General features: G+C 50.5%; 8 protein-coding genes across 8 annotated transcripts; 4 read left to right on the top strand and 4 right to left on the bottom strand.

Annotated features, from left to right (window-relative positions):
• Positions 1 to 282: 282 nt before the first annotated feature.
• TRIREDRAFT_103060 (uncharacterized protein) lies at positions 283 to 4,121 on the bottom strand (the record flags this gene model as incomplete). Its single annotated transcript, XM_006961293.1, has 7 exons — positions 283 to 963; positions 994 to 1,495; positions 1,599 to 1,771; positions 1,878 to 2,106; positions 2,176 to 2,497; positions 2,564 to 2,569; positions 2,675 to 4,121. 7 exons carry the CDS (start codon positions 4,119 to 4,121, stop codon positions 283 to 285), a joined length of 3,360 nt encoding a protein of 1,119 aa, XP_006961355.1.
• Positions 4,122 to 4,968: 847 nt separating this feature from the next.
• On the bottom strand, positions 4,969 to 6,617 carry TRIREDRAFT_103059 (uncharacterized protein; the record flags this gene model as incomplete). Its single annotated transcript, XM_006961292.1, has 2 exons — positions 4,969 to 4,978; positions 5,080 to 6,617. 2 exons carry the CDS (start codon positions 6,615 to 6,617, stop codon positions 4,969 to 4,971), a joined length of 1,548 nt encoding a protein of 515 aa, XP_006961354.1.
• A 4,181-nt stretch (positions 6,618 to 10,798) lies between these two features.
• On the top strand, positions 10,799 to 12,199 carry TRIREDRAFT_53862 (uncharacterized protein; the record flags this gene model as incomplete). Its single annotated transcript, XM_006961753.1, has 3 exons — positions 10,799 to 10,912; positions 11,171 to 11,717; positions 11,865 to 12,199. Coding segments are annotated over 3 exons (996 nt in total), but the record flags the coding sequence as incomplete, so codon positions are not given.
• Positions 12,200 to 13,661: 1,462 nt separating this feature from the next.
• TRIREDRAFT_43401 (uncharacterized protein) lies at positions 13,662 to 13,817 on the top strand (the record flags this gene model as incomplete). The annotated part of the gene is made up of 1 exon (XM_006960992.1): positions 13,662 to 13,817. A coding segment is annotated over one exon (156 nt), but the record flags the coding sequence as incomplete, so codon positions are not given.
• A 753-nt stretch (positions 13,818 to 14,570) lies between these two features.
• TRIREDRAFT_74228 (uncharacterized protein) lies at positions 14,571 to 16,158 on the top strand (the record flags this gene model as incomplete). Its single annotated transcript, XM_006961752.1, has 4 exons — positions 14,571 to 14,762; positions 14,853 to 15,631; positions 15,759 to 15,927; positions 15,984 to 16,158. The coding sequence occupies exons 1-4, from the start codon at positions 14,713 to 14,715 to the stop codon at positions 16,156 to 16,158; spliced, it is 1,173 nt and encodes a 390-aa protein (XP_006961814.1). The 5' UTR covers positions 14,571 to 14,712.
• Positions 16,159 to 17,767: 1,609 nt separating this feature from the next.
• On the bottom strand, positions 17,768 to 18,517 carry TRIREDRAFT_41325 (uncharacterized protein; the record flags this gene model as incomplete). Its single annotated transcript, XM_006960980.1, has 1 exon — positions 17,768 to 18,517. A coding segment is annotated over one exon (750 nt), but the record flags the coding sequence as incomplete, so codon positions are not given.
• Positions 18,518 to 20,189: 1,672 nt separating this feature from the next.
• Positions 20,190 to 21,339, top strand: TRIREDRAFT_2038 (uncharacterized protein; the record flags this gene model as incomplete). Its single annotated transcript, XM_006960883.1, has 2 exons — positions 20,190 to 20,715; positions 20,792 to 21,339. 2 exons carry the CDS (start codon positions 20,190 to 20,192, stop codon positions 21,337 to 21,339), a joined length of 1,074 nt encoding a protein of 357 aa, XP_006960945.1.
• A 25-nt stretch (positions 21,340 to 21,364) lies between these two features.
• On the bottom strand, positions 21,365 to 22,753 carry TRIREDRAFT_119839 (uncharacterized protein). Its single transcript, XM_006961291.1, has 3 exons — positions 22,553 to 22,753; positions 22,250 to 22,477; positions 21,365 to 22,199 (listed from the first exon to the last, which is right to left on the bottom strand). Exons 2-3 carry the CDS (start codon positions 22,467 to 22,469, stop codon positions 21,682 to 21,684), a joined length of 738 nt encoding a protein of 245 aa, XP_006961353.1. The 5' UTR covers positions 22,470 to 22,477; positions 22,553 to 22,753; the 3' UTR covers positions 21,365 to 21,681.
• Between the last annotated feature and the right edge of the window lie 422 nt (positions 22,754 to 23,175).

The following is a 23,175-nucleotide window of genomic DNA, read 5'->3' as shown; positions in this document are numbered from 1 at the left end:
CAAAGATGAGCAAAGTATGGTTCAGAGACAGGAGAACAACTCAAGAATGGGCAGGATACACATTCTAAACGGCAAATGGGAGGCATATGAATAAACAAGGCCTTGGACAATCAGTTGTGTAGTTCGTCAAACGTTAAGTCACTCGTATTAGACTTGTCCACAAACAGGGATGTAGCTCACATCTCCAACATTTTATCATGATGGAAACGAGTTACCACAGGCTCCTTGTAACCCGTCATATTAGGCTCCGGCAAGCTGATATTTGCCACTTCCTTCACCCATTCAATCTTTTGATATCGCATCCCGCATGTGAAACGATTCTTTCAGCACCTTGTCGGCGTAAACATTATCACCTTGCTTGGTGGTCGAATCAATCTTGCCGAATCTCTCCAGCACAACATGTCGTGTGCCCTCCGCCACCATAGACTTTAAGTGTGTTTCAACCATCTGTAGTTGTCCCTCTGCGTAAGGGAATATCTCACTGCTTTCCAGGTCTATGCTGGTAGTTTCCGGCTGCTGTGCTTCAAGGTGTGCCACTTTGTGGCAGGTAAGAATCAGCGAGCCAAGGCCGGCGATCAGAGCTGTCGAAACGGAACTGCCTGTAATGGAGTCGCTCGACTCAATGAAAGGTATGACACCGGCTGATACGTTGTGTCCTTGTACCGCAAAGTCATATTTGCTGTTGTCGATGTTGTGCAGTAGGCGTCCGTACTCATCGCATGATGTGATGATGAGCCCCGGTTTCCACTCGGCCGGGTACGATGTAAGTGAGCGAGTTCCTTCATCGTGGGTGCTGCAGACGATGACGACGCCCTTTTCCTTGGCCTTGTGCACCCAGTGTTGCATCTCGTTCCCCTTGTCAAGAAGGGCAATGCTCATGGAAATGATGTCCACCTGGTTTTCAAGGGCCCATTTGATCGCCTTACATGGGGGACAGACGGTGAGCATGTACATCGACGGAAGCTTGTTAATGGACACACTTACCCGGGCAACCCTGTCTGGCGTGATGCCATACTTGCCTTCGGCCACTCTCGCGACATAAAGCTCGCAGAACGGGTCCATGGCGCAGATGAGATTCGCCATTTGCGTACCATGAGGATCGGAAGCAAGGTGCCAAGGGTACAGTTTTGATCCTTCATCTACAAAAGAGCGGCCCTTCTTGATTCTTGACGAAAGTCTCCTCCGTCCGGACGTATCATGACTCTGGCTCTCATGAAAAGCCGTGCTAGAGCTGCTTTCCCTGGCGCTTGAAACACTAAAGCTTTCCTTGGTGCCAGGGGTCCTGATTGGCTCATTGTCTTCATGTTTGCTGCTTTCCTTGTTCTGTCCCCCTCCAGCTGTGTCATCTGGCCTCGGCGTGATGCTCAACACACCATTATCGATTATCGCCACCCGAGTGCGGCGAAGTATCTTCTGGGTTTGACCTTCTCTGCGAGGAATGTACTCACCGAGGCTCTTGAGGAATTTGGCAAGACGAGGCGTGACCTTATGGGCACTTTGTCGAGTTTGTATTGATTAGTAAAGGCTCGATCCACAACAGAGATACAAGTAGTCATTCCGCATCCAAAGGTCAAATCATCAAATGGTGGAATACTCACATCTCGTTTAAATCGACCAGAGTGTGCGTTGGGTTCCAAAACATGGAGTCCACCGTAGAGTAATTCAGATTGAAATTGCACGTCGGTCTATCGGAGTGTCTAGCTTTCATAGCGTTCAAGCCGTTAAAGACGAACGGTATGAGTTCTTTGCAGTACTCTTCCGTCACAGTTTCCTATGATGTATCACATTAGCTCCCTATCAGGTAAAGAATCCCGTTCCTATAAAAGATCGTGATGCCATACTCGAACGATATGGATATGAAGTTCTTCGAGCTACACCCTTGGACACCCGTTGTTAGCAACTGAATGTGACAAGATGTCAATGCTGTTCTTGAGGGGATAGAAGGTGGAGACACTCGCCTTGGTGAGAGTTGGAATACCCTCATCGCTTAACCAGTGATCGATGACAGCCCTTTTGCCGCTTGAGTATAAATGCAATTCTTTGATCTTCTCCTTAGCCTTCATAGAATCAGTGTCGGCATTTGTTTTGCCCTTGGCTGCAGGTGAACTGAAAATCGAGATCGACAAATCTAAACATCTCCAATCCAGGCACTCAACCCCGTACATGTTAACAAACCTGGCTATGCAGTTCTCATTGTGGGGATTGATCAGCCTGTCAGGGACTTTGAGTTGAATAATGTGCCTCACATGCATCTTCTCCTGGAGCCAGGTGAGGAGCCTGAAGACCTCTGTGTGTTGAACTGAGAGATGGTTATTGTCTCCAAACGTCTCCCTGTCGTCCACTTTCAAGTCTAGGGCAGGGAACTCGACATAGCGAAGTGTCTCTTCATACGAAAGCAACGAATCGTTCTGCGAATGATAGATGAAAGAATCCACAAAACTTGATACGCGGTGCAACTTGGAGTTGAAATGCGACAGGTCGAGACACAACTCGCGGACTTTTGTAAGTCATGTTATTCTTATGTTGCCGATAGCGGAAAAGTCGGATGTGGCGGCTTTCTTACCGAATTCTAAAACAGATATGCATTGGATTAGTTTGAAGTGTTCTGAGAGATATAATATCTACGATATGCAAATCGATTGTATTGGAAATCGGGAGATGTAAGTATACTCACGATCTGATTTGTAGAAGATCTCTGACAAGTCCCGCATCTTTTTCGCTTGCCGAACTGTCGAATATACTAACATGGATCGTATTTTGGACGAAATATCCTGATTTTTCCATGCGGAGCCCTTAATCCATGCATTGTTGTTGTGGTACCACAGAGGATAGTGTGGGTTCTGGGCGGAGATGTCGCCTTGATTGCTGGTCTTCAGCAGCTGCACTTGATGCGCAACCGATTTGGAGTATCGTGGATGCTGGAGGAATTCGGTTACAAGAGCAAGGCTTTGATAGTAAACAGCAAGATGGAGCAACTTGGATTTGACTTCGGTGGATATCGATGTTGGTCTTGCATGTGCTGCCTTCCAAATATCAATCCAGCCCAGCTGTTCTTTTGACGAAGCAACGGAGCCTTGAGTTTGATCACGCTCACCCATAGCCTGTTGCTCGATGATGGTTTCAATGACCTCATCGGCCAGTGTTTCTTCCGGGGGGATCAAATCAATGAGTTTTTTGACGATCCTTAGATATTGTTGTCCCACTTCGAGACTGCCCTTTGCCTTCCTCATTGCTTTGAGTATATTGTCGCTTTTCGCAAAGCGTTTTTTCAGATTGTCTTGCGTAAGGAAGACATCGACAATATTCTCTGTGCCAACCTCAACAGCGTCGGCAAAGATCTTATCGAGATCCGGCGAGGCTGCTAAGCATTCAAATGCCAAAAGCTCACCTAGCGTTGCTACGCTGCCATGTCGCGCGTGAATGACTTGTTGCAGCGCCGTTGTTCTCTGCTTGGAGGGATCTTCGCCTTGTATGAGCGCGTAGATTGGCCCATGGTGGGACTCCTCGATCTTGGCAAGTGAACTTCTGATGAGTCTGATGATGGCGGATTTGCCTTTTTTGGCGGCGCGGTGGAAGGGCGTACCCTCAAGTTTCTGGTGGAAATGGTGACCTTGGCGCCATTCGATCCATTCTTTAGCCTCGATCGGGCACTGGTCTTTGATGGACTTGTATGAACCAGGCTCCTTGAATTTGAGCTTCGAGTAGGAGGGATTGTCAAAGGCCATATATGGGTATCGCTCCATGACCATGCCAAAAATAGCCTCGTCGGCACCCGATGTCTGGGATGTCTCGTGTTTCAGCCCTGCCGCTGACCAGAGGAGGAGCCAGAGAATGCATCCGTCGATGTGCTTCTTCTTCAAGTCGCCTTTAAAGAGGAAGTCTTCGATAGCGGACACCATGCGAGTCGTGGTATTGGCGGTCTTGGCCTCTTCTAGCGCCGCGGTCATCTTGTCAAACAGATCTTCGACTTTTTTGTTCAGTTTTCCCGCAAAGTTACCGTCATTGTTTTTGACTGCCTCGGCCCAGGTCGTCTCGATCTTGTCAATGTTGGTGTGAATTTCCTCCATAGCGTTGGGTTTTTTTTCGTCACCCATTGAGCCGACTTTGCCAGTTAAGACCATTACCAAAGTACACTGCGGGCAGTTTGAGGCTGGGGAAGTGGAAGCTAGAGGCAGAAAGTCCCTGAAGCCACGAGGATGCACATCAATCCGGTTTTGTGCGGAATGGCTTCAGAAAACTCGTATGAGCTTCGGTATAAGCTTCTTCGTAGGTATGTAAAAGCAACTATAGATCGGAAGTCTAGACGTCGGAAGTCTCACGCGGTTCCTTTCTGTTAAATAACCTAAGCTTCTGCAGCATGGATCTGAACCTGCAGTAACAGTCTTCTTCTTTGGTAGAAGGACAGACGGCACACGAATGCTTGCCCCCACCCGTCGGCGATATCCCCAACCTTTTCACCAACATTGAATAAGGGTTGTCATTCGCTGATGGCATCTGGAGGCTGAAATTCCTTGCTGAGAGCCTGCTTGGGAAGTGAGGGTGTCATCCTGATAGGCTTGACGAGGACTTTGACACCGAAAGCTGACCGGCGCGGCAACACCGGCCACATCCTGCAACCCCTCACTGCACAGGCGGAGATGATTGACGAAATAGGTCAGAAGCGTCAAGTCTGTCAGACGGAGCCGGGCAGGGCATTTCAGCCGCAGGTGTAGCGGCAGTCGGGGCGAAGATGAGGGAAGAAGCAAACAGACATAAGGTACCTAGCTAAGGCAACGGAGCCAAAGGAATGTTCAATCCGATGGAGAGCATCCTGCGCCCAGCGATACCTACAGCTACAGGGATGGAACCTCTGGCATAACGCGGTACTGCATGTGATGACCGTCACTGGCCGGAGGGTGCAACTCTGGAAGCTTTGGGCAAACCGAGACTCTTTCATCTGTATCACTCAGAGACTTGACATCTGATCATTCATAGGTACCTAAGGTAGGTAGGTAGGTAGGTAATCTCCTGCAGAGACAAGTACTTCCACACCCACCCACCGACGTATCAGGTATGTCCCTTGCTACCTACCTACCTTACCCAAGCGAAAGCGCCGCCGCAGCCACGCGCATGGCCTGCTCCATCCTGGCCAGCTGGGCATCCCTCACATCCACAGCCTGTTGAAGTCGCAGGATCAGCTGGTCCTGAGCAGCCAGTCGCGCCTCCGCCTGCGCCGCTCTGGCCTCCAGGGCCACCAACCTCCTCCAAGTACCGGTACCTGCGCTCCCCGTAACGTCCGCCTCGAGGTCTGGGCTGGGCAGAGTACCTGCGCCAACCGCTGTTTGTGGGGGCATAAGCAAGTCACACACCGGCCCGGCCCGCGGCGGCTGTTGTCCCGGGGCGATGATAAGAGGGGCCGGCTGTCTTGCCTCAGGCACTGATGGCTTATCAGCATCTCGGGCTTCCTCCCTCTGAGCCGCAGCCTCTGCTTCAGCTTCTGGAGGAACTGGATTTTCAGTCGCCCTAGTGCTTGGAGCAGCCGCAAGGGTTGCATCAGGCGGTAGGCCAGCGGTGGCAGCAACCTCATGTCCATTCGCCTCTTTTCCACCGGGAGCCGACCGTCGATACTGAGGGCCCCATGTCCCCGCCAGCGCCGTCCGGTCTTTCGCTAGCAACTGCCCCAGGTTGTTGAGATCGACTCTGCCGCTGTCCCTGATGTCTTCACCTTCTCCATGACAATTCATCTCATCCCACACGCCAGGGTTTGGGGTCGCCGTGAATGCGCTAGTATCGCCCGGCTTGATTCGCAAAAACTCAAGGCCTATTCGCTTCCGGTCACGGAGTGTGCCAGTCCGCACATCCAACCGAAACTTGGCAAGATACGGCTGCAAGTTGGTTGACCTCTTGATAAGGACTGCCACCCAGAACTGTGGCGGAACTCCTAGGTTTTGCGATTTGTTCTGCTGCAAAAACCATGTCACGCCGATCGGCCGCTGTCTGCGCCTGCTCTTCACCAGGATCGATCGGCCCTCGTCGAAAGCTGTCCTATCCCAGGAGATGTCTCGGCCTTTGCCCCAACCGAGTGAAAGAGAAGCGCCAGCATAGCCGCCGCTTGCCGTTGCATTCACGCTGGTCGTGGCCTTTTCCTGCACATTTGTTGCATTCCAGTCTTCCCATTCGTGGAAGGGAGCCCAGGCTTGAACCTCTGGGTCGTCTCCGCGCTGCTGATCCGTGTCTTTGAACTGCAGCGTTGCCTTAACAGTCTCTACCCTGACATCTGGATGGAAAGGTTGCAGAACGAACTTGAGCACGACGAGTGTCATGGGCTGCTTGTGCACCAGCTTTCCCATGACCTCCGCGGTCTCCTGCCATCCATCGACCCACGCCAACCTTTCAACAGAGAAGTGGTAGTCCGACCTATCTCCCGAATCAAGGAGCGTAATGCCGCCCGGGACAGGGGTCTGATGAGACTTTGTGCTTCCCTGTGCCTGAGTTGCCGGGGCATTCTGGTTGATGTACAGATCGGTGTCGATCACTGGAGCTGAAGCCGGTAAAAGATTCAAATTTGGGCATGAGTCCCGGTACACGTCGTCGTCGTCGACATCTCCAGTGTTATCGTAAACCCACAAATCAGCCATTGTTATTGATAGCTTGATTCTGTACGCAAATAGGCTACGTCTGGGCGGCGGTGTCCTGGACTTGTGGAAGTATATATACTGGCAAGTCTTCCTCCTGCTTGTCAGGTTCATCTAACAGAGTTAATACTCGTATATCTTGATAGAGCTACTACAGGTCTTATCTGTAGTAGACGTCCAACCGAAGCGCATGTTTAACGTAATGAAATAGTCAATGGTTCCGAGATGTGCCTCGGCGCTGCCAACAGTGGTTGAGAGCAGTGGGGGCACCGTGGCCATGATATTGTCGGGCTCTAATGACGAGGCTTAGGCTCCAATTTCAGCTCTTGGCGGTAGCTTGCCTCCCTTGCAAGGCGTCTTCAGGCGGGTGCCTTCCTGCGCTTGAGCCGCATGTTGTGTGCTTCTGGGCGAATGATAGCTGAACAAGTTTCCTTTGTCTATTTCCTAGTACCTTAGGGTTATGCACTTCGAGTGTTGTTGCTCACCAACCCCTGTTCAGCCGTCGGTGTATATGTACATCCGATACATGCCCTTCTAACCTTGGTCACCTACCTGACCTACCTACCTTAGGTAGCTATCGCCATCCAGCCCGTGATTGGAGACGCCTTGGGCTTGTCAGGTAAGATATCTAATCGGTAAGGTACTTAAGGTATAGTATGTCTGCACGTGAGATTTACCTACCTCAGCTGTACCCAGGAAGGGCAAGTAAGGTAGAGTTCAGCTTTTCCACTCTCTTCCTCAATCCTCGTTACTATCTAAGCTACAATGCCACCAGTGTCATTGTAAGTTAGCAAACGACCTGGGTTTCAGCTGAGAGATCAGACCAAGTACCTTTGGATTTGGGCTCTTGATCATCAACAGCTTACGTTCATACATCAGCATCCGAAGTCCACTTTCATTCGCCTCGCGTCAACAAATCCAGAGCCATGACGAAGCCAGACAGATTACAGAAATTCACTGGAAGATTCGCCACCACCACCAAGGGCAGTCTTGTCCAGTTTTTCCGTAAGAAGAAAGTCAATATGTGGGGAAAGTCAGATATTGCCCTAGAGGAGAACCCGGAGACGACCGTTAGGGTTACGGACATCGCCAACTCTGCCAACGTTGACGTGGTAAGGGCGACAGGAAGTGGGAACGAAGCCGAAGGTCAACCAGCTCTGGAAGGCAACAGTGCTGAAGTGTCCAGTGCTGGCGTCGATGGCGACCCCTTCTTGACAACCTCCTTAGACATCGCCCGCTCTACTAACACTGACGTGCCAGAGGCGGCAGGAAGTGGGACTGAAGCTGAAGGTCAACCAGCTCTGGAAGGCAACAGTGCCGAAGAGTTCAATGAAGGCGTCGATGGTAACCCCGTCTTGACAACATCCTCTGACGCTAGCGGTTTGTTAAAGAGAGTCTCCAGTGCTAGTGTTTCGAACGGGAGCAATGACAATTCCTCTCAATTGTCAAACCTTCCGCCCCTATTTGATGCAGAAAGCGAGACGGCAGCGCTCTGGGACGTTACATATGGCCGATTGCAGCGCAATTACAGCGTTCTATTTGATCTTTATGCAGAGATGGTCGACAACTACCTGGCTAGAAGGGACCTCGAAGATGAGTCCGAGCACCAAATGACCTCTACTGCAACCTCCGACGAGAATTCTGTCCACTCTATCACCTTGATGATGCGAAGACGTATGAGTCGCGTCATCCAAGTATTTCTCAAGGAGCATGGCAATGCGAAGAGCAGTGACGAGACTCTCAATGAAGAGACTTACCGTTGCCTCCGGGACCTTTTACAGCCATCTCTCGCGAGCTCAAGCTACGCTTCTCTTCCATGGGCTGCAGCATGTCTATTTATTGAGGTAAATGGCCAATTGACTGAGACAGTTGATCTCTAAAAACATTTACTTACCATGAGAACTTTAGGGTGCTCTTCAGCAAGAGTTCCTTTCGGAGGCCACCCGTTGGGGGGTCACCGAGGTGATACCAAAACTGGATTGGTACCTAGGCCTTTCCATCCTCGTTCTTGACCGAAGGGCAGACGATCTATCGGAATCCTACTATAGCAGATTGAGGGATAAAATCATACGACTGTACGAAGTCGTTCTGCTATTTACAGTTCAAGAGTATGTGGCTTCGGCGAGTTCAGGACGCTGGCGAGAGCCATACGACTATCTCGAAACCACAAAACGGCGCTTACTCGAGAGGGAGGACGATCTGATCAGCGAATTGAAAGGCTTCGAAGTATCATCACGACTACGCGAACTGTTTGATCATGCGAAGATGTCCAGAGAAAGCCCGGATACAGACGTTGATAGAACACTCAACGACGGCTTAGATGGACTGAGGGCCAAGCTGCAGCCGATTGAACCGCCACCATCGGAGGCAACATCTGGCAACGCCTACGTCCTGCCTCTCTTGTACAGCTGGGTAAGCCAGACCGAAGAGTTTAGTAGCTTCTTCTCTGGCCGAGAGCGCCCCGAGGGACCTTGCAACCGCGTCCTCTGGGTGACGGGCCCTCCTGGTGCGGGAAAGACGATGCTTATGCGGGCCGTAGTACAAGGTCTCTTGGAGGAGCGCAGAGCATTGTTGAGCATTGAAAGTTTTAGCTTGGCATATTTCTTTTGCGATAGTCACGACCAACCTCATGGCTACGCGACTCAAGTCCTCAAGAGTCTTATTTGGCAGATACTCAAGTCGCAGCCATCTCTCGTGGGTCACATGGAGAATCAGTTCAGCTCTACAGGTCGAACTACTTTCAATGATCCAAATGACTTCTACGCATTATCGACAGTGCTCTATAGGATGATCGACGGAATCCCCGATGGCGATGCAAACTTGGAATTTACGTACATCATTGTTGATGCCATCGAGGAGCTATGCGCCAATGAAAATTCGGAATCGCCGTTATGTTCAGGGCCTTCTATAGACGATCTGATCCAATTGATCATCAAAACTTCACAAAGATCGCCGCATATTAGATGGCTGGTTTCCGTTGACCGCCCCCGAGTATCTACGGAGCACCATCAGGGCCCCGTAGAACTTTTGCCGAAGAGCATCATCGCACAAGGGACATTGAAAATAGACGACAAGCGGTATCTGCCGAGGTTGAATCAAGACGTTGTCAGAGAGTATATCTCTTTCAAGCTGGCGGAGGTTGGCCGCCAGGCACGCTTCAAGGATTCATTTCGCAACCAAGTCAACGAGAAACTCATCGCCAAGGCTCCTCCTAACCTGTTGTGGGTGGACATGGCTTGTCGTCGCATTGTAGAACATGGACTACCGTGGAATGCAATCGCAATCGTGGATAAGCTGCCTGTGGAGATCAGAGACCTGTACCTCGAAGCTTACCTGGCGATCGACAAATTTGATTCATTGGACGATCAAACCATGTGTCGCGATCTTCTGGTTACAACGGCCATCAGCTTCCGCGCTCTGCACAAGTCCGAAGTGAGAAGCCTAGTCACAATGCCACCATATGTGGACCTGGACATCGTTGTGCAGAAGATGTGCTCATTCTTTCTGAAAGTTCATGCGGGCAAAGTTTGCTATGTCCACCCATCGGCCAAGGAATTTGTCCGGGACACTCTCCACGGCGATGAGAGGATCTCGGCGCAACACTTGAGGGTGATGAGGCGATGCTTGCAGAACGCCACTGCTAAAGTTGTATCCGGCTCGGAAACGTACGTGGTAATGAACTGGATGCAACATTTGTGTAGTATCAATAACGATAAGGATCTCAATGATGCTATCCAGGATGTCAACCAGTTCTTCAACAACTACTTCTTGGAGTGGGCCGAAGTCCTTGCAACTCAAAAACTGCTCGCGGAAGCTGCTGTATGGCTTCGAAAACTCACGACATCTCTTCGAAAACCGGTAAGAGCCAGAGCTCCGTTTCCATATAGATGAGACAAGATCTAACGCGTTGTCCCGCTACGCCTCAGAAATGTTCTAAAACCCCCAATCCGCATACTCAATTCACTGAGAACGTCCAACAGATTCTGTGGTTGCTCAATCTTCGACAGTCTATTAAATCTCTTGAAAGTCTCAGCCCCAGATACAGCCTTCCATTCCTGCCCAGCGACTCTGGGTTGAGGAAGAGACTGCTGGAAAAGGCGTTTCCATGGTTGGAGAGTATTCCACATATAGAGCCCAGTGCAGCCCTTTTTCAGCCCATTCATGTCCTCCGGGAGCACGAGGACTGGGTCCGGTGCTGCTGTTATTCGCCAGATGGTCGACTATTTGCTTCGGGAGGAGATGATGGTTGGGTGCGACTCTGGGATGCTGAGACATTCAAGGCGCAGGAAGCATTCAAAGTTGGCGGCTATGTGACACAGGTCCTGTTTACCCCTGACCGGCTGCTGGTAGCAATTTCTGGACCTACCGTCCATTTCTGGGATTCAAATACCGGAACTCGTCTCAAATCTCTACAATCCACGCCAGGTTATTATGAAGACGCTCATCTTTCACCAAGCGGAAGGGAGCTTGTGGCAACAAAAAAGAGGACTGCGTTCCTTTTCCAAAGACCCTCTGACCCAGCCGACAACTGGGAAGAGTCGAAGTTGAACTTACAGTATAAACCGGGCTCCGCCATAAGGGCTGTCAAGTTCAGCCCAAATGCTGCTCTGTTGGCCTATACCCAAGGTCCGGAGGTTTTCCTTTGGGACTGGCACAGTAACAAATTACGCCACACCTACATCGGGCACGTGGAGCCTATCGACGGACTGGCGTTCTCTCACAACTCGTATTATCTAGCTTCTGGTTCGGATGACAAAACTGTGCGTGTTTGGTCGACATCTGAAAAAAAGGAGGGAGAGGAGGCAATCGAAGTGCGAGATAGCTTATGTAACCTGTTGGGACACGGAGACTACGTCAACTGTGTTTCGTTCTCGTCCGACAGCACACGCCTCGCATCTGGGTCATCTGACCTTACTATCAGGATATGGACGAGGGAGGGATCCGAGGACGGCCACCTTTATAGGATTGAGAGGGTCTTGCGCGGACACAGCAGCTCGATATACTCGCTAGATTTTAACTCCTCGGGACAACAGCTAATATCGTCATCGACGGATTCGACCTTGCGCGTCTGGGACATCAGCACTCCCCAGAACGTTGACGCGAGTCATGATGAGCCAAGAGAGCTCCAAGCTTTACCATCCGAACCAGGGCACACCACCACAATCAATGTTGTCGCTTTTTCTCCAGATGATAGCCTCTATGCCTCGGCCTCTTCTGACGGCTGAATTTGTCTATGGGACTGCGACAAAGGGGGTGCTATATGCTCGCTCATGGGCCACGAACTGAACGTCACATCCCTTGATTTTTCTATCGATGGCAGCATCTTGGTCTCGGCCTCGAAAGACTGTACAGTTCGCGTTTGGGACACCAAGCAACAGAATAGAAAGCACACTCTTCGCGGCCACTCAGACTGGGTACGATGCGCCGTAGTATCGCCAGATGGAAACCTTGTGGCATCGGCATCTGACGATAGATCCGTCAGGTTGTGGGACATCTCGAAGGATAGGGGCAATGGCAATCAAGAAGAGAGGTTGTTCAGTGGCGAGGATGCTCACAGTGACTACGTCTTTGCCGTCACGTTTTCTCCAAAGGGCAATTACCTAGCATCAGGTGGGGATGACCTCAAGGTCATGATCTGGAAATTGGATTTGGATGGCGATCAAGAGAAACCATGGACTACCATGGCAAGTACCTCTGAAAGAAGGATAAGAGGCCTTGCCTTTACGGAAGACGAGATGCGAGTTCTGTCTTGCGACGTGGGCGGAGTTGTAAGGATTTGGAACCTGAAGACCAGTCTTTGCGAGCAAGTCCTGAGCCCCGAAAGCTCAAGTCAACTCTTCACGTCAATACAGTTCAGAGAGGGGCACTTATTAACAGAGATAGGCGCCTGGCCAATACCAATAGAGGCGTCTACTCCTTCGGGATCGGTCTTCGAGTCAGGCGAGGTGCCGGATCCGAAAAGGGCTGTTCTGGTTCGCAGCAAGCTTCCGAAATGGTGTCGGTATGGCATAAGCGAAGATCGCGATTGGATCACATGGAACAACAAGAACCTGATATTCTTGCCAACTCAGTACCGTCCAGACAGTTCCGACCTTTTGGCCTGTCGTGTCCAAGGCCGCATGGTGGTGATAGGATGTGACTCTGGGCAGGTGCTATTTTTCAAGTTTTCGAGGGAGGGTTTACCGTCCGAGGTTCAGAGGACAGGAGAAGATGAGAAAAGGCGAGCTTTGGGTGCAGCCTGATGCCAAATCTACATGTCAATAACGTTACGGCATCTCACTTTAAAGCGGGCCTCTCTTGATGGGAATGGCAGGGTATGTAGCATATCGTTCTCAATTTCATCGTCTATTATTGAGATGGATCTAAGCGAATTCGACACGGCACGTCTGAAGAAGAGCATGTGTGTACTGTGTAGAATGAGTAGATATATAAGTGTCCACCAGCCTCTTAAATGCATGGTTACAGATTAAACGCTGTGATATGTACAGTATGGGCTTATGTACACGCTAGAGCCATCATCAAGGGTAGCTCTACACATCGCGATGATACAATTGGATGTTCTATGACTTCTTTCTCTAATAATGCTATGATATACTGCTTTGCAGGTTACCCTATCTCTGCCGGCTTTTATTGATCTGTACTGAGCTAATCTTTGTAACGCTCAGGGGTGTATGTGAATGATGTGTGTGTGTGGACTGAGATCTCGATAAGACAATCGGTAACCTTCTCATTGGATGGACGCGTCACGCACGTGCCCGATGACATGCACGATACTAATATGCAACTTGTTCCATGGTGTGGAAACACAAAAAGATGCCAAGTGGGATGGAAGCAAAAAAAGAAAGACATACAACAGCCGGTGTTCGCCAGTGGTCACCCACCTGACTACTAATCTGCCTCTCATTGGCTTGACTCTGGGAGAGCAGACGGGATCCCGTATTTTCCAATGGATATGGTCGTATGTGTCTGGTGGCCGGACAAATTGGGCCTATATCGAACCGTATCCGAGAGCCACGGCAGCAAAAGAAGACGAATCCAAGGGCAAAAAGAGCGAAAAAAACATACAACAGCCGGTGTTCGCTGGTGGTCACCCACCCAACTACTAATCTGCCGGTCAGTGGCTTGTCTATGGGGGAGCAGACGGGACCCCGAATTTTCCACTACCTATGGTCGTATGTGGTTGTTGAGCGGGCAGTTTCACATGATAATTCTGGAAGCTCGCAAGACGCAGCAGAAGGCCGTAATAACTGGGCCCCAAGCGCAGCGATTGGCCAATTCGAAAACAAGCCCTAAAGGGGTCCAGGCCGAAAGTGGACTAAATCCAGGGGTCCTGGGCCAGGGACCCCCACAAACGAGGGTTTTGGCCTCAACAAGTGCCACTGCAAGTACGTGTATCGTCGTGCTTAGCGCGCCCCCTTGCTCTCCTTTGTTGGCCTGATTTGCCTTGTTCCCCCCAAGGGGAAACAGTAAATCACCCAGAGACCCCTAGAGCCAGATGCCAGCCCCCTCCAAAGCGGCTCTGGTCCGGCCGACACGTGCAGCCTTAGCGGGCTCAGGACTGTTGATCGTGGCGGTTGAGGCTCGCTGCTGGCCAACCACAGGCCGTGGATCTTGGGCGGTAAAGGGTCAGCAGCACTCGCTCCGTCAGAGATCTCATTTCAGGTTAATATTAGCTCACTCTGGGATCGCCTCCGAGCGGTCTGGGCGAGCGAGGGGGTCCCTCACCACAGCATGTTGGCAGAGCCTGCTTGCAGAGCCCCGTTAGCAGGGGGTACCTCCCAACGCCAGCAGTGCCGCCACCACTCCGCAGGTCACAGGTGTTAACGCCACCAACCAGATGCCGCCAGATAAGGGACACGACACGAAAAATGGATCAGGACGACCAAGCTAGAGGGCGAAAGGGGAAGTGGAAGTGGAAAATTTGATGCCGTGCCTGACTATGGAGCTCCCTTTTTCCCAGCGTTTTCTGCCTTACAGTTGGGCTGCTGGTGTGGGTTTAAAAGGCAATCAGGACGGCTGTTCTCGCTCAGGAAGAGTCCTCAGTTCATACTCCCAACTTTCTTCATCCATTGAGTTGCTGGCCTTTGTCCACTTCACGATGGCTACTACCACGACGGTCACCAAGAGGGGAGGCGCCGTGGGCTCAATGTCAGTAGTCCTGCTAGTCTCATGAAGGCTTTTTCTGCCCCGAAAAGTTTTCACCCGTTGCTCTGTTTTTTTTGCTGACTCCAGATACAGCAAGCTGCCTGAGGAGGACAGTCGGTTCCCCGATATCAACACGATTCGGGCCGCCATCCCCAAGCACTGCTTTGAGCCGTCTGTGGCCATCTCCATGGGCTACCTGGTGCGCGATGTGGTCATGATTGGAGCCCTTGGCTGGGCTGCCCTTACTTACATTCCCACCATTCCTGATGCCACCCTTCGGACCATTGCCTGGATCGTCTACGGCTTCGTCCAGGGCCTCGTCTGCACTGGTCTCTGGATTCTGGGCCACGAGGCCGGCCACGGCGCCTTTTCCCAGCACTCTCTGCTGAACCACGTCGTCGGCTTCTTCTCTCACTCCGTCCTGCTGGTGCCGTACTACTCCTGGAAGTTCTCTCACCACCGCCACCACAAGTACACCGGCCACATGGAGAAGGACATGGCCTTTGTCCCCCGGACCAAGCCCGACTACGCCAAGCGAACCCTGGCCGCCCTTGAGATGCTCGAGGACACGCCCGCCTACCAGTTCGTGACGCTCATGTTCCACCAGCTGTTTGCGTGGCAGATCTACCTGCTGTTCAACATCTCCGCCGGCCGCAACAGCCTGCAGAAGTCTGCCACGACCATGTTCGGCAAGAGCCACTTTGGCCCCAACAGCGCCGTCTTCCGCCGCAGCGAGGCTCCCTTCATCTTCCTGTCTGACGTCGGCCTTGCCATGACGGCGTTTGCGCTGTACAAGCTCGCGGGAGCCGTGGGAACGGGCACCATGCTGCTTGTTTACGCGCAGCCTTACTTCTGGGTTCACCACTGGTTGAGTATGTTTTCTCCTAAACAAACGCCCAAGCAAACGCACAGTCACACTCAAGCCTGATGCAAACGCAAACACGGCGTGTCAATGTCAAAACAGGGAATAAGATTGCTGACGGGAGTGCCATTTTTTAGTTGCCATCACTTACCTTCACCACACTCACATGGAGGTGCCTCACTATGATGCCGAGAACTGGACCTTTGTCAAGGGTGCTCTGGCCACTGTTGACCGCGAGTTTGGCTTTGTCGGCCGCCACCTCTTCCACTGCATTATTGAGCACCACGTTGTTCACCACCTTTTCCCGTAAGTCTTCAGCTGGACCTATAGCTGCCAATTGCCATTCACTAACATTCTTCTAGTCGCATTCCCTTCTACTATGCCGGAGAAGCCACCGAGGCCATCAAGCCCGTGCTTGGCGACCTGTACTACCGCGATGAGCGATCTTTCCTGGGCCAGCTCTGGAGCAACTTTACCAAGTGCAAGTACGTCGTGGCCGATGAGAAGACGCCCGGAGCTCTGCACTGGGCGCAATGATTGAATGAATGAGAACATGGTTTAAATGGATCGCGTTGGGTTGCTCTGCTTTGTCTTTCTCGGTGGGAAGGATAATGGCTTTCAAAAGGGGATAAAAGTATCTCGGATTAGACTCTTCTGTGTGCTCTCTCGTATGATGAGATGGGCCTTGGGGGGAAATCTTTGTTTTGCGGTTTTAGATGATACACGATAGACTTCGTTGACTATATGAGGATATAGACAATAGAGAGGAGGAACGTCAAAATAGACTCGACTTCATGACTCAATGGCATAGATTGCAAGGAATGAGTGACCCAGTGACCTAGGGCTGTATGTTGATGTGAGAGAGGGGAAAGACGGGGTACCCTGGAAGAATCCTGACGACGTTTACATTCGATTCCACGTGTCGTTTTCCCACTGGTATTGTGTATACTGTTGTGTATGCAACTAAGAGGTTATCGAAAGGTTTTCGTACGATATCGGACCAGAGTAAGCCAAGCATGCTTGGACTGATGCAGTGCGGTCAAGTCGAGGCTAGGGCGTTCACGGCATGTACTTGTTCTGGCAAAGGCACGTCTACCTGCAACTACTCTTTCGCAACAGGGTCGAGCGAACTTCAACGGAAAACTCAACGCTGACGCGTAAGTTTGTTAACTAGCTGAGGACATCGAGGCGGCCACGTTGCAGTGGTTATCAACGGGCATTGCTAGGTGATAAGGAGGAGAAGGGTATCTTATAATTACATTCGGAAAGTCCTTTGAGCAAGGCCCATATGCCAGTAGCGACGGAGGAAGAGACCCCAGTTTCATAATTCCACCACAGTACCTAGGTAGTTAGTACTCTAACGTAGGCATATGGGACAGTACATGCATTTTGACTTGACGGACCTCGGGCATTGAAGGTATTGCAGTGAGGGCATTGGCGCAATGCTGTGATACTTGTGGTTCCCATATCTTCTAAGGATGGAGAGAAGGAATGAAGAGCATGCACGAAAAGGACGCTACAGAGACTCGAGACGGCTGAAAGGGAAAAACCAAGCATCAGACAAGGTGTGGGAAGGATGGCTGAAAACTGGAATATACAAATGGAAATGGGAAAAATGAGAATACTTAAGGGGCAAAAAGATGTCACAGATGCAATTCGAACACGGAGGCAAAAGTGAAGAGGGCTCCCCCCAGAAGGGAGGGAGTACCCAAGTCCATTACGGATTGGGTACTGTCAAGTGACTGATCTCTGATCTAGACTAAGTGATTGAGCTACTTCACTGGGATTTCAGCTCTTTATTTCAATCTATAAAGGTCAAAGACATCCCAGTCATAGCTGAAAAGCTGAAGAATGATTGGTCGAGCGATTGGTAGGATGGCTGAGTTATGCATGTTGGTTCGTCGTGTTAGTCACGCCGAGAGCTGTTACTACCTGGACCAGGTCGGTCAATCTACTAGAAAGGAGGGGGAGGCTGCAACCATAATATTCTCGCCATATCGTAAGCTACAAGAATGATAACCATTCTTCAGTCTCTATATGATAATCCCGAGCGCCTGTAACAGTGCTCATCTTAAGCAATGACTTCGGTGATCTCACGGGACACCTTGGTAGCACATGCGTCCAACACGCCAGCATCGTAGAAGACGAACCCCGCATACGCAATAACGATCATGATGGCATCCAGACCAATGAAATAGCCTTCGTGAACCGATAGGTATCCTGCAAATCCCTGAGCGAGCTGAACAGTCCGATAGATGCAGCGTATATACACAGCTAGCACTCCGACGGCGGTGGCGGCGACGAAGGCGTTGCTCCTGGACTGCCGATGACCGCTGGACTTGACGATAAAGTGCACAAAACAGGCAATGAAAGCCATCATTGATATGCACTGAAAGACAAGGCCGCCCACGACGATATGGACGCCGGTTGAAGAGCCGGTTTGTGTACCGCCAAGCTCGCCGATTGCTACACCTGCGCCTGCGGATTGAACGAGGAGGCTGACAATGTCGCTTGTGAGAAAGACGCGGATGTACCACTTCCTCTTGAGAAGGGAGAACTCTTCACCCGTGAGCTTGATGAAGATGCCGAGGTAGAGATACAGCGTTGCGGCGAGGAAAACTGGGGAGATGACAAGACATATCTCCTGCAATGGAAAGGCCTGCGAGTTGTAGGGGCATCGGGAAGCCCATGCTCGCCCAACCCAGCCGATGAGCTCACCGGCGGCGCAAAGGGTGAGCATGTAGCTCGGCCATACTCTGTATCGTATGCTTCGGTAGAGGTTGAGGGCTGTAAAGCCTAGGAATAGGACGCAAAAGATGATGCCGGCTGGCAAGCTTGGTGTGTAACCGTATGGTGTTGGGATTTCTGGTACAAGGGCGTGGCAGCCTTCGAGAAGATAGTCTGGGGGTGATCTTTTCGAGAAGGGCATGGTGATGGACATGGTGTATATCAGATGGGGAGACTTCAGCAATCTAGGGATTTTGCCTCTGAAAGAGATGGCCATGTCTCTATATGTATGTATGTCTCGGTTGGGAATGAAAGATTTTCTGTGGATATGAAACAAGCCGAGAGCTCTAGTTCAAAGAGAGCCGAGAATCTCTACGTGAAAGTTGAGATGTCCGGCGGATGGACCCAAGTAGTTCTTGGTCCAAGCTGGAGGCTCACGGGGCGGACGATGCGCATGGTTCCGCGCGACAGACTGCCAAGGTTGCTACTTCCAACACCGAAACGAGTATCTTCTTCATGGGATCACTACGGTCAAAGAACTTTCTTCAAGTTTCTGATCCAAGAGGTTCTTTGGCTTGTCAGTCTACACTAGCTAACTTGAAGAAGGACACTCAAAGATGTAGAGATATCGCGAGTATGACGCTATTAGAAGATAGCAGCTGTATTGCTGAGTCAGTTGGCAGCTTTGATATAGGCTGCAAGTAAGCATGTTGAGGAGATGACGGCGATTCTTCTCTCCCATTATCTTCATATTCAGCCGCAAGTTTATATACTACTTCTGCGATGTCTATCATCGACATATGTTGCCTCATCAACGAATTCAGTGAAGCTGTTCGCTATGAGGTATTTGCCGGATAAACTGCACTTTGGATCACTTGCTGCATGGATCGTAGTTGGACCTTGGCCCGTGCAACACTCAACAAGCACGTCTGTCGTCTGCGGACATACGCAACAGCGCTCCATTTGCTCGCACCGGTTGGAAACGAGCGTATAATTGTCGCCAAGAGGTTGGACACGACATGATGTACATATGCGTCCATTCCATCTTGGTAGGGGAGCCTGAAGTACGGGTTTGAGGGATGCAGATCACGAGAGAGTGAGAGGCGCTTTGATCATTCTGGACTATGTTCCCGTGTAGCGGATGTTCTCGTATTAGCATTGAGCAACAGTTGGTCTGGGCGGAGGTAGTGAGGATCTCTCTCAAGGGATAAAAGATTATCACCACTGGGAATGATCGCTCAACACGGGCTATCTGTTAGCTACTATAAAATTACATCATATGGTAAACAATGAGTAAAGGAAGGCATGTTAGAGGCAAGATATATCCGATCGTTTTCCTCTATAACATGCGCTTGTCGAATCTTTCCTCCTCGACCGTCCGTCGACGCGTCGCTCTTTTGCAATATGTATAGCGCGAGTGGTCTGGAACCGAAGCTGAGTCCAGATGACGAATCTCCCGAAAATGCAATGAAATGCGAATATGGTTGACGTGATAAACGTTCAGGCGTGACAACAAGAGAATCGTCCTGGAGTTGGATGAAGCTGACTGGGCGTTACTAAGAGCTGATTCATAGCAAAGATGCTGATAGCACGTACAGTTCGACTGCGTCAGCGTTTGGCCACTTAGAACGCACATCCGGCTAAACGCCCAATGATCCGGCTTATAATCCCAGAAAGCAAGCTATCATCGACTGCAGTCTGACATTATCAATCTTCACTGTCTCTTACGCGACTCGGCACTTTCATCTTCAGTGAGTGATTGTCACAAACCGCTGGTGCTACAAAGAACCGCCGCGCATGTAACCCTGAAGTGAAGTCTAACAAAACGATACCTCTAGACAATGGCATCTTTCGAGTACAACGAGCACAGCCAAAGGGTGCTCTTTGGGCAAGACAGCCTCTCCAAGCTGCCCTCAGAGCTCGCCAGGCTTGGCTGTTCGAAACCGCTCATCCTCACAACACCCACCAAGACGTCTTATGTCGACACCATTACAGATCTCCTATATGGCCAGCTTGCCGGTTCATTCAATCGCGTCACGATGCACACCCCAACAGAGGTCACCGAGGACGCCTTGAAGCACTGCAAAGCCGTCGATGCCGACTGTCTTGTGTCAATTGGCGGCGGAAGTGCCGTAGGCTTGGGCAAGGCCTTGTTTGTCCGCACGGGACTGCCTCATATCACGGTTCCGACAACGTATTCGGGTAGTGAGATGACGCCCATCGTCGGCCAGACGGAGAAGAGAGTAAAGACGACTCATGTTGATCCAAAGGCGATACCGGCGGTAGTCATATATGATGTAAACCTGACCTTGACATTGCCTGCTAAGATCAGTGCGACGAGTGGTCTGAATGCTATGGCTCATGCTGGTATGTTATAATGAATCCTTCTCATCTCATGCACATTATGCATGTCGAGTCCGCTCACACAGGCAACCTGTATTAGTGGAGGCTCTATATGCTCAAGATGGCAACCCCATCGCAAGCATGTTTGCCATCAAAGGAATCCAGACACTGGCCACTTCTCTGCCACGGATCATGCGGAATGTCCAAGACGTCGATGCCCGCTCAGATGCCCTGCTTGGCGCCTGGTTCTGCGGCAAATGCCTTGCTGGAGTTGGCGTTTCCCTTCATCACAAGCTTTGCCACGTCCTCGGAGGCACGTTCAATTTACCGCACGCAGAGACACATGCTATTATACTGCCTCATGCGTTGGCATATCTGGCACCGAGTATCCCCAACGAGATGAAGGTGCTGGCGGAGAATGTTCCTGAGAGTGAAGGGAATGCCGTCAATGGCTTGAACAGGTTATTGTCCAAGCTGGGAATTACATATAGTCTGAAGGATCTAGGCCTGAAGGAGGATGACATTGACGTCGCGGTAACGACTCTGCTCCAGAAGCCCTTTTGGAGTCCTCGGCCGCTTGAAGCTGATTTGATCCACGAGTTGCTGAGACGAGCGTGGGAAGGAAAGCCTGCACGAATGGCGGAGTAAATGGGTTGCTGAAATACGAGATGGTGCCAACGATTCTGGGATATGATTCTAGAGACCGTAGCCTCACAGCGTAAGACTGCAATATATGTGGTATTTAAATGAATTGTTATTCTTGAGCAAATACCGCCTTTGTCTTTACACGAGATAAAGTAACCTATGGTTTAGAGCACCTGAATTTTTCGAAGATAAACAGCAGCATACGTTGGGAAATTGGTGTGATTGATATATGTCCTGATGGCCACCTAGTAAATAAACTGCGTTTCACACTCTCCGTCTCTTGACTGTTATTGGCATACCCTGATGGCAGGATTGCAACATTGATACAGCAAAGATGATACGACTTTAAGCATCATATGGCTGCATAAAGGTGTTGTTGCGAATAACCTGCGAAAAGTCGGGAATGTGAGTGCTATGACACCACGGCTTGAGCGTCTCTTCGCGATCAATGGTATCCGCAAAGCATCCGAGCCACTGCAGACGAGGATAAACCTTTGTGACATCCACCAGAGTGTCGGTGTGAATGATGTCGGTGATTTTCTCCACGTATGGATGGTTGCTCGCGTTATCATAAATGGTGGCGAGCTGGATGACTTGTCCGAGAAACGTAATGTTTCCGACTGTCCCGAGATCCTGGTGGCGGATGATGGTCTCAGCGACAGCTTCGGCCTGGTCCTTGGAGGCTCCTAGTTCCAGAAGGAGGTTGAGGGCTTTGAAGGCTCCGTAAAACTCAAATGACATGTGTGTAGCAGCCAAATTTTCTTCAGCAGTGCCAATGTCGTGCAGGAGAGAAACTAGAGCAAGGGTGGAAGGCGAGAAGTTCTCTGCGTGCTCGGGAAATTGTTGTCGAACAATCGCGCTTGCTGTATGATATTAGTTCCATACTATCTTGCAATCTGCTAGATAACCATACCGAAGTAAAAGACTCTCATGCTATGATTGAAGGTTTGAATAGGTAGCCGTTCTTGGGCATAGCTCTGGACTTTGACAACAATGGGATCGTCATTGGGGAACTTGATGTCGGCGACGAGGAGTGGCCCTGGTCGGTTCTTGAAGGGTTCACCACCAAAGAGTATGCTTGGATCGAGAGGGACGGAGGTCCAGCCATTTTGTTGTATTTCGTTTTTCGACATGTTTGCGACTTGGAAGTGAATGGTTAGTGGTGAGTCTTCTTTCCCATATAGTATATAATGTATATCATGTTTCATGTAGGTACCTTATGATGGAGGAAGGTTGTGAACAAGGTATAGATGTGATGAGGGATGGAAGGGATGACGTAAGCGGAGAACTCACCTCGAACGAGGCGGCGAGGCTTCAGGTTGAGGATGACAAGTCAGGCAGAGGTGGTGTAAGAGAGGACACAAGGTTGTAGAGGAGGGTGTTGCACTCCTTTTAGGTGTAAGTGTCCTAAAGCCGTAGATGGGTATGACGATTGGTGAAGAAGGCCAATACCGTGGATGAGTTCTGGATTGAAAACATTTTGTCGGAAAGGCAGAATTGACGCGACTTAAATACACCTTTGCTCTGAAAGTGAATGCCTGAAACGACGGCCTGACGGCATCACAGCTTTCCTAATCGGGTGATCTGGTGGCGGGGTAGGAATGAGTTGATCGAGTCGCCGATTTCGAAGATTCGGCCTATTTCGGGTGAGGATATATAAAAGCCGAAGTCGTGTAAAATAGTAATAAGAGACATCAATTCTGAAGTTGGTTTGGGCAGATACGTTCGAGCGAGGTGTAATACAAGTATCCAGAGAAGAGGTAGGTGAGTTACGCCCAATTCCTTTATACTTGGATGCCAAAATAACACAGCATGACATAGACTCTTATCCAACTGAGC

This window comes from Trichoderma reesei (genome assembly GCF_000167675.1).
Source record: "Trichoderma reesei QM6a unplaced genomic scaffold TRIREscaffold_1, whole genome shotgun sequence".
In the NCBI taxonomy this organism is placed as follows: domain Eukaryota; kingdom Fungi; phylum Ascomycota; class Sordariomycetes; order Hypocreales; family Hypocreaceae; genus Trichoderma; species Trichoderma reesei.
This window is presented reverse-complemented; position numbering and strand designations above follow the sequence as displayed.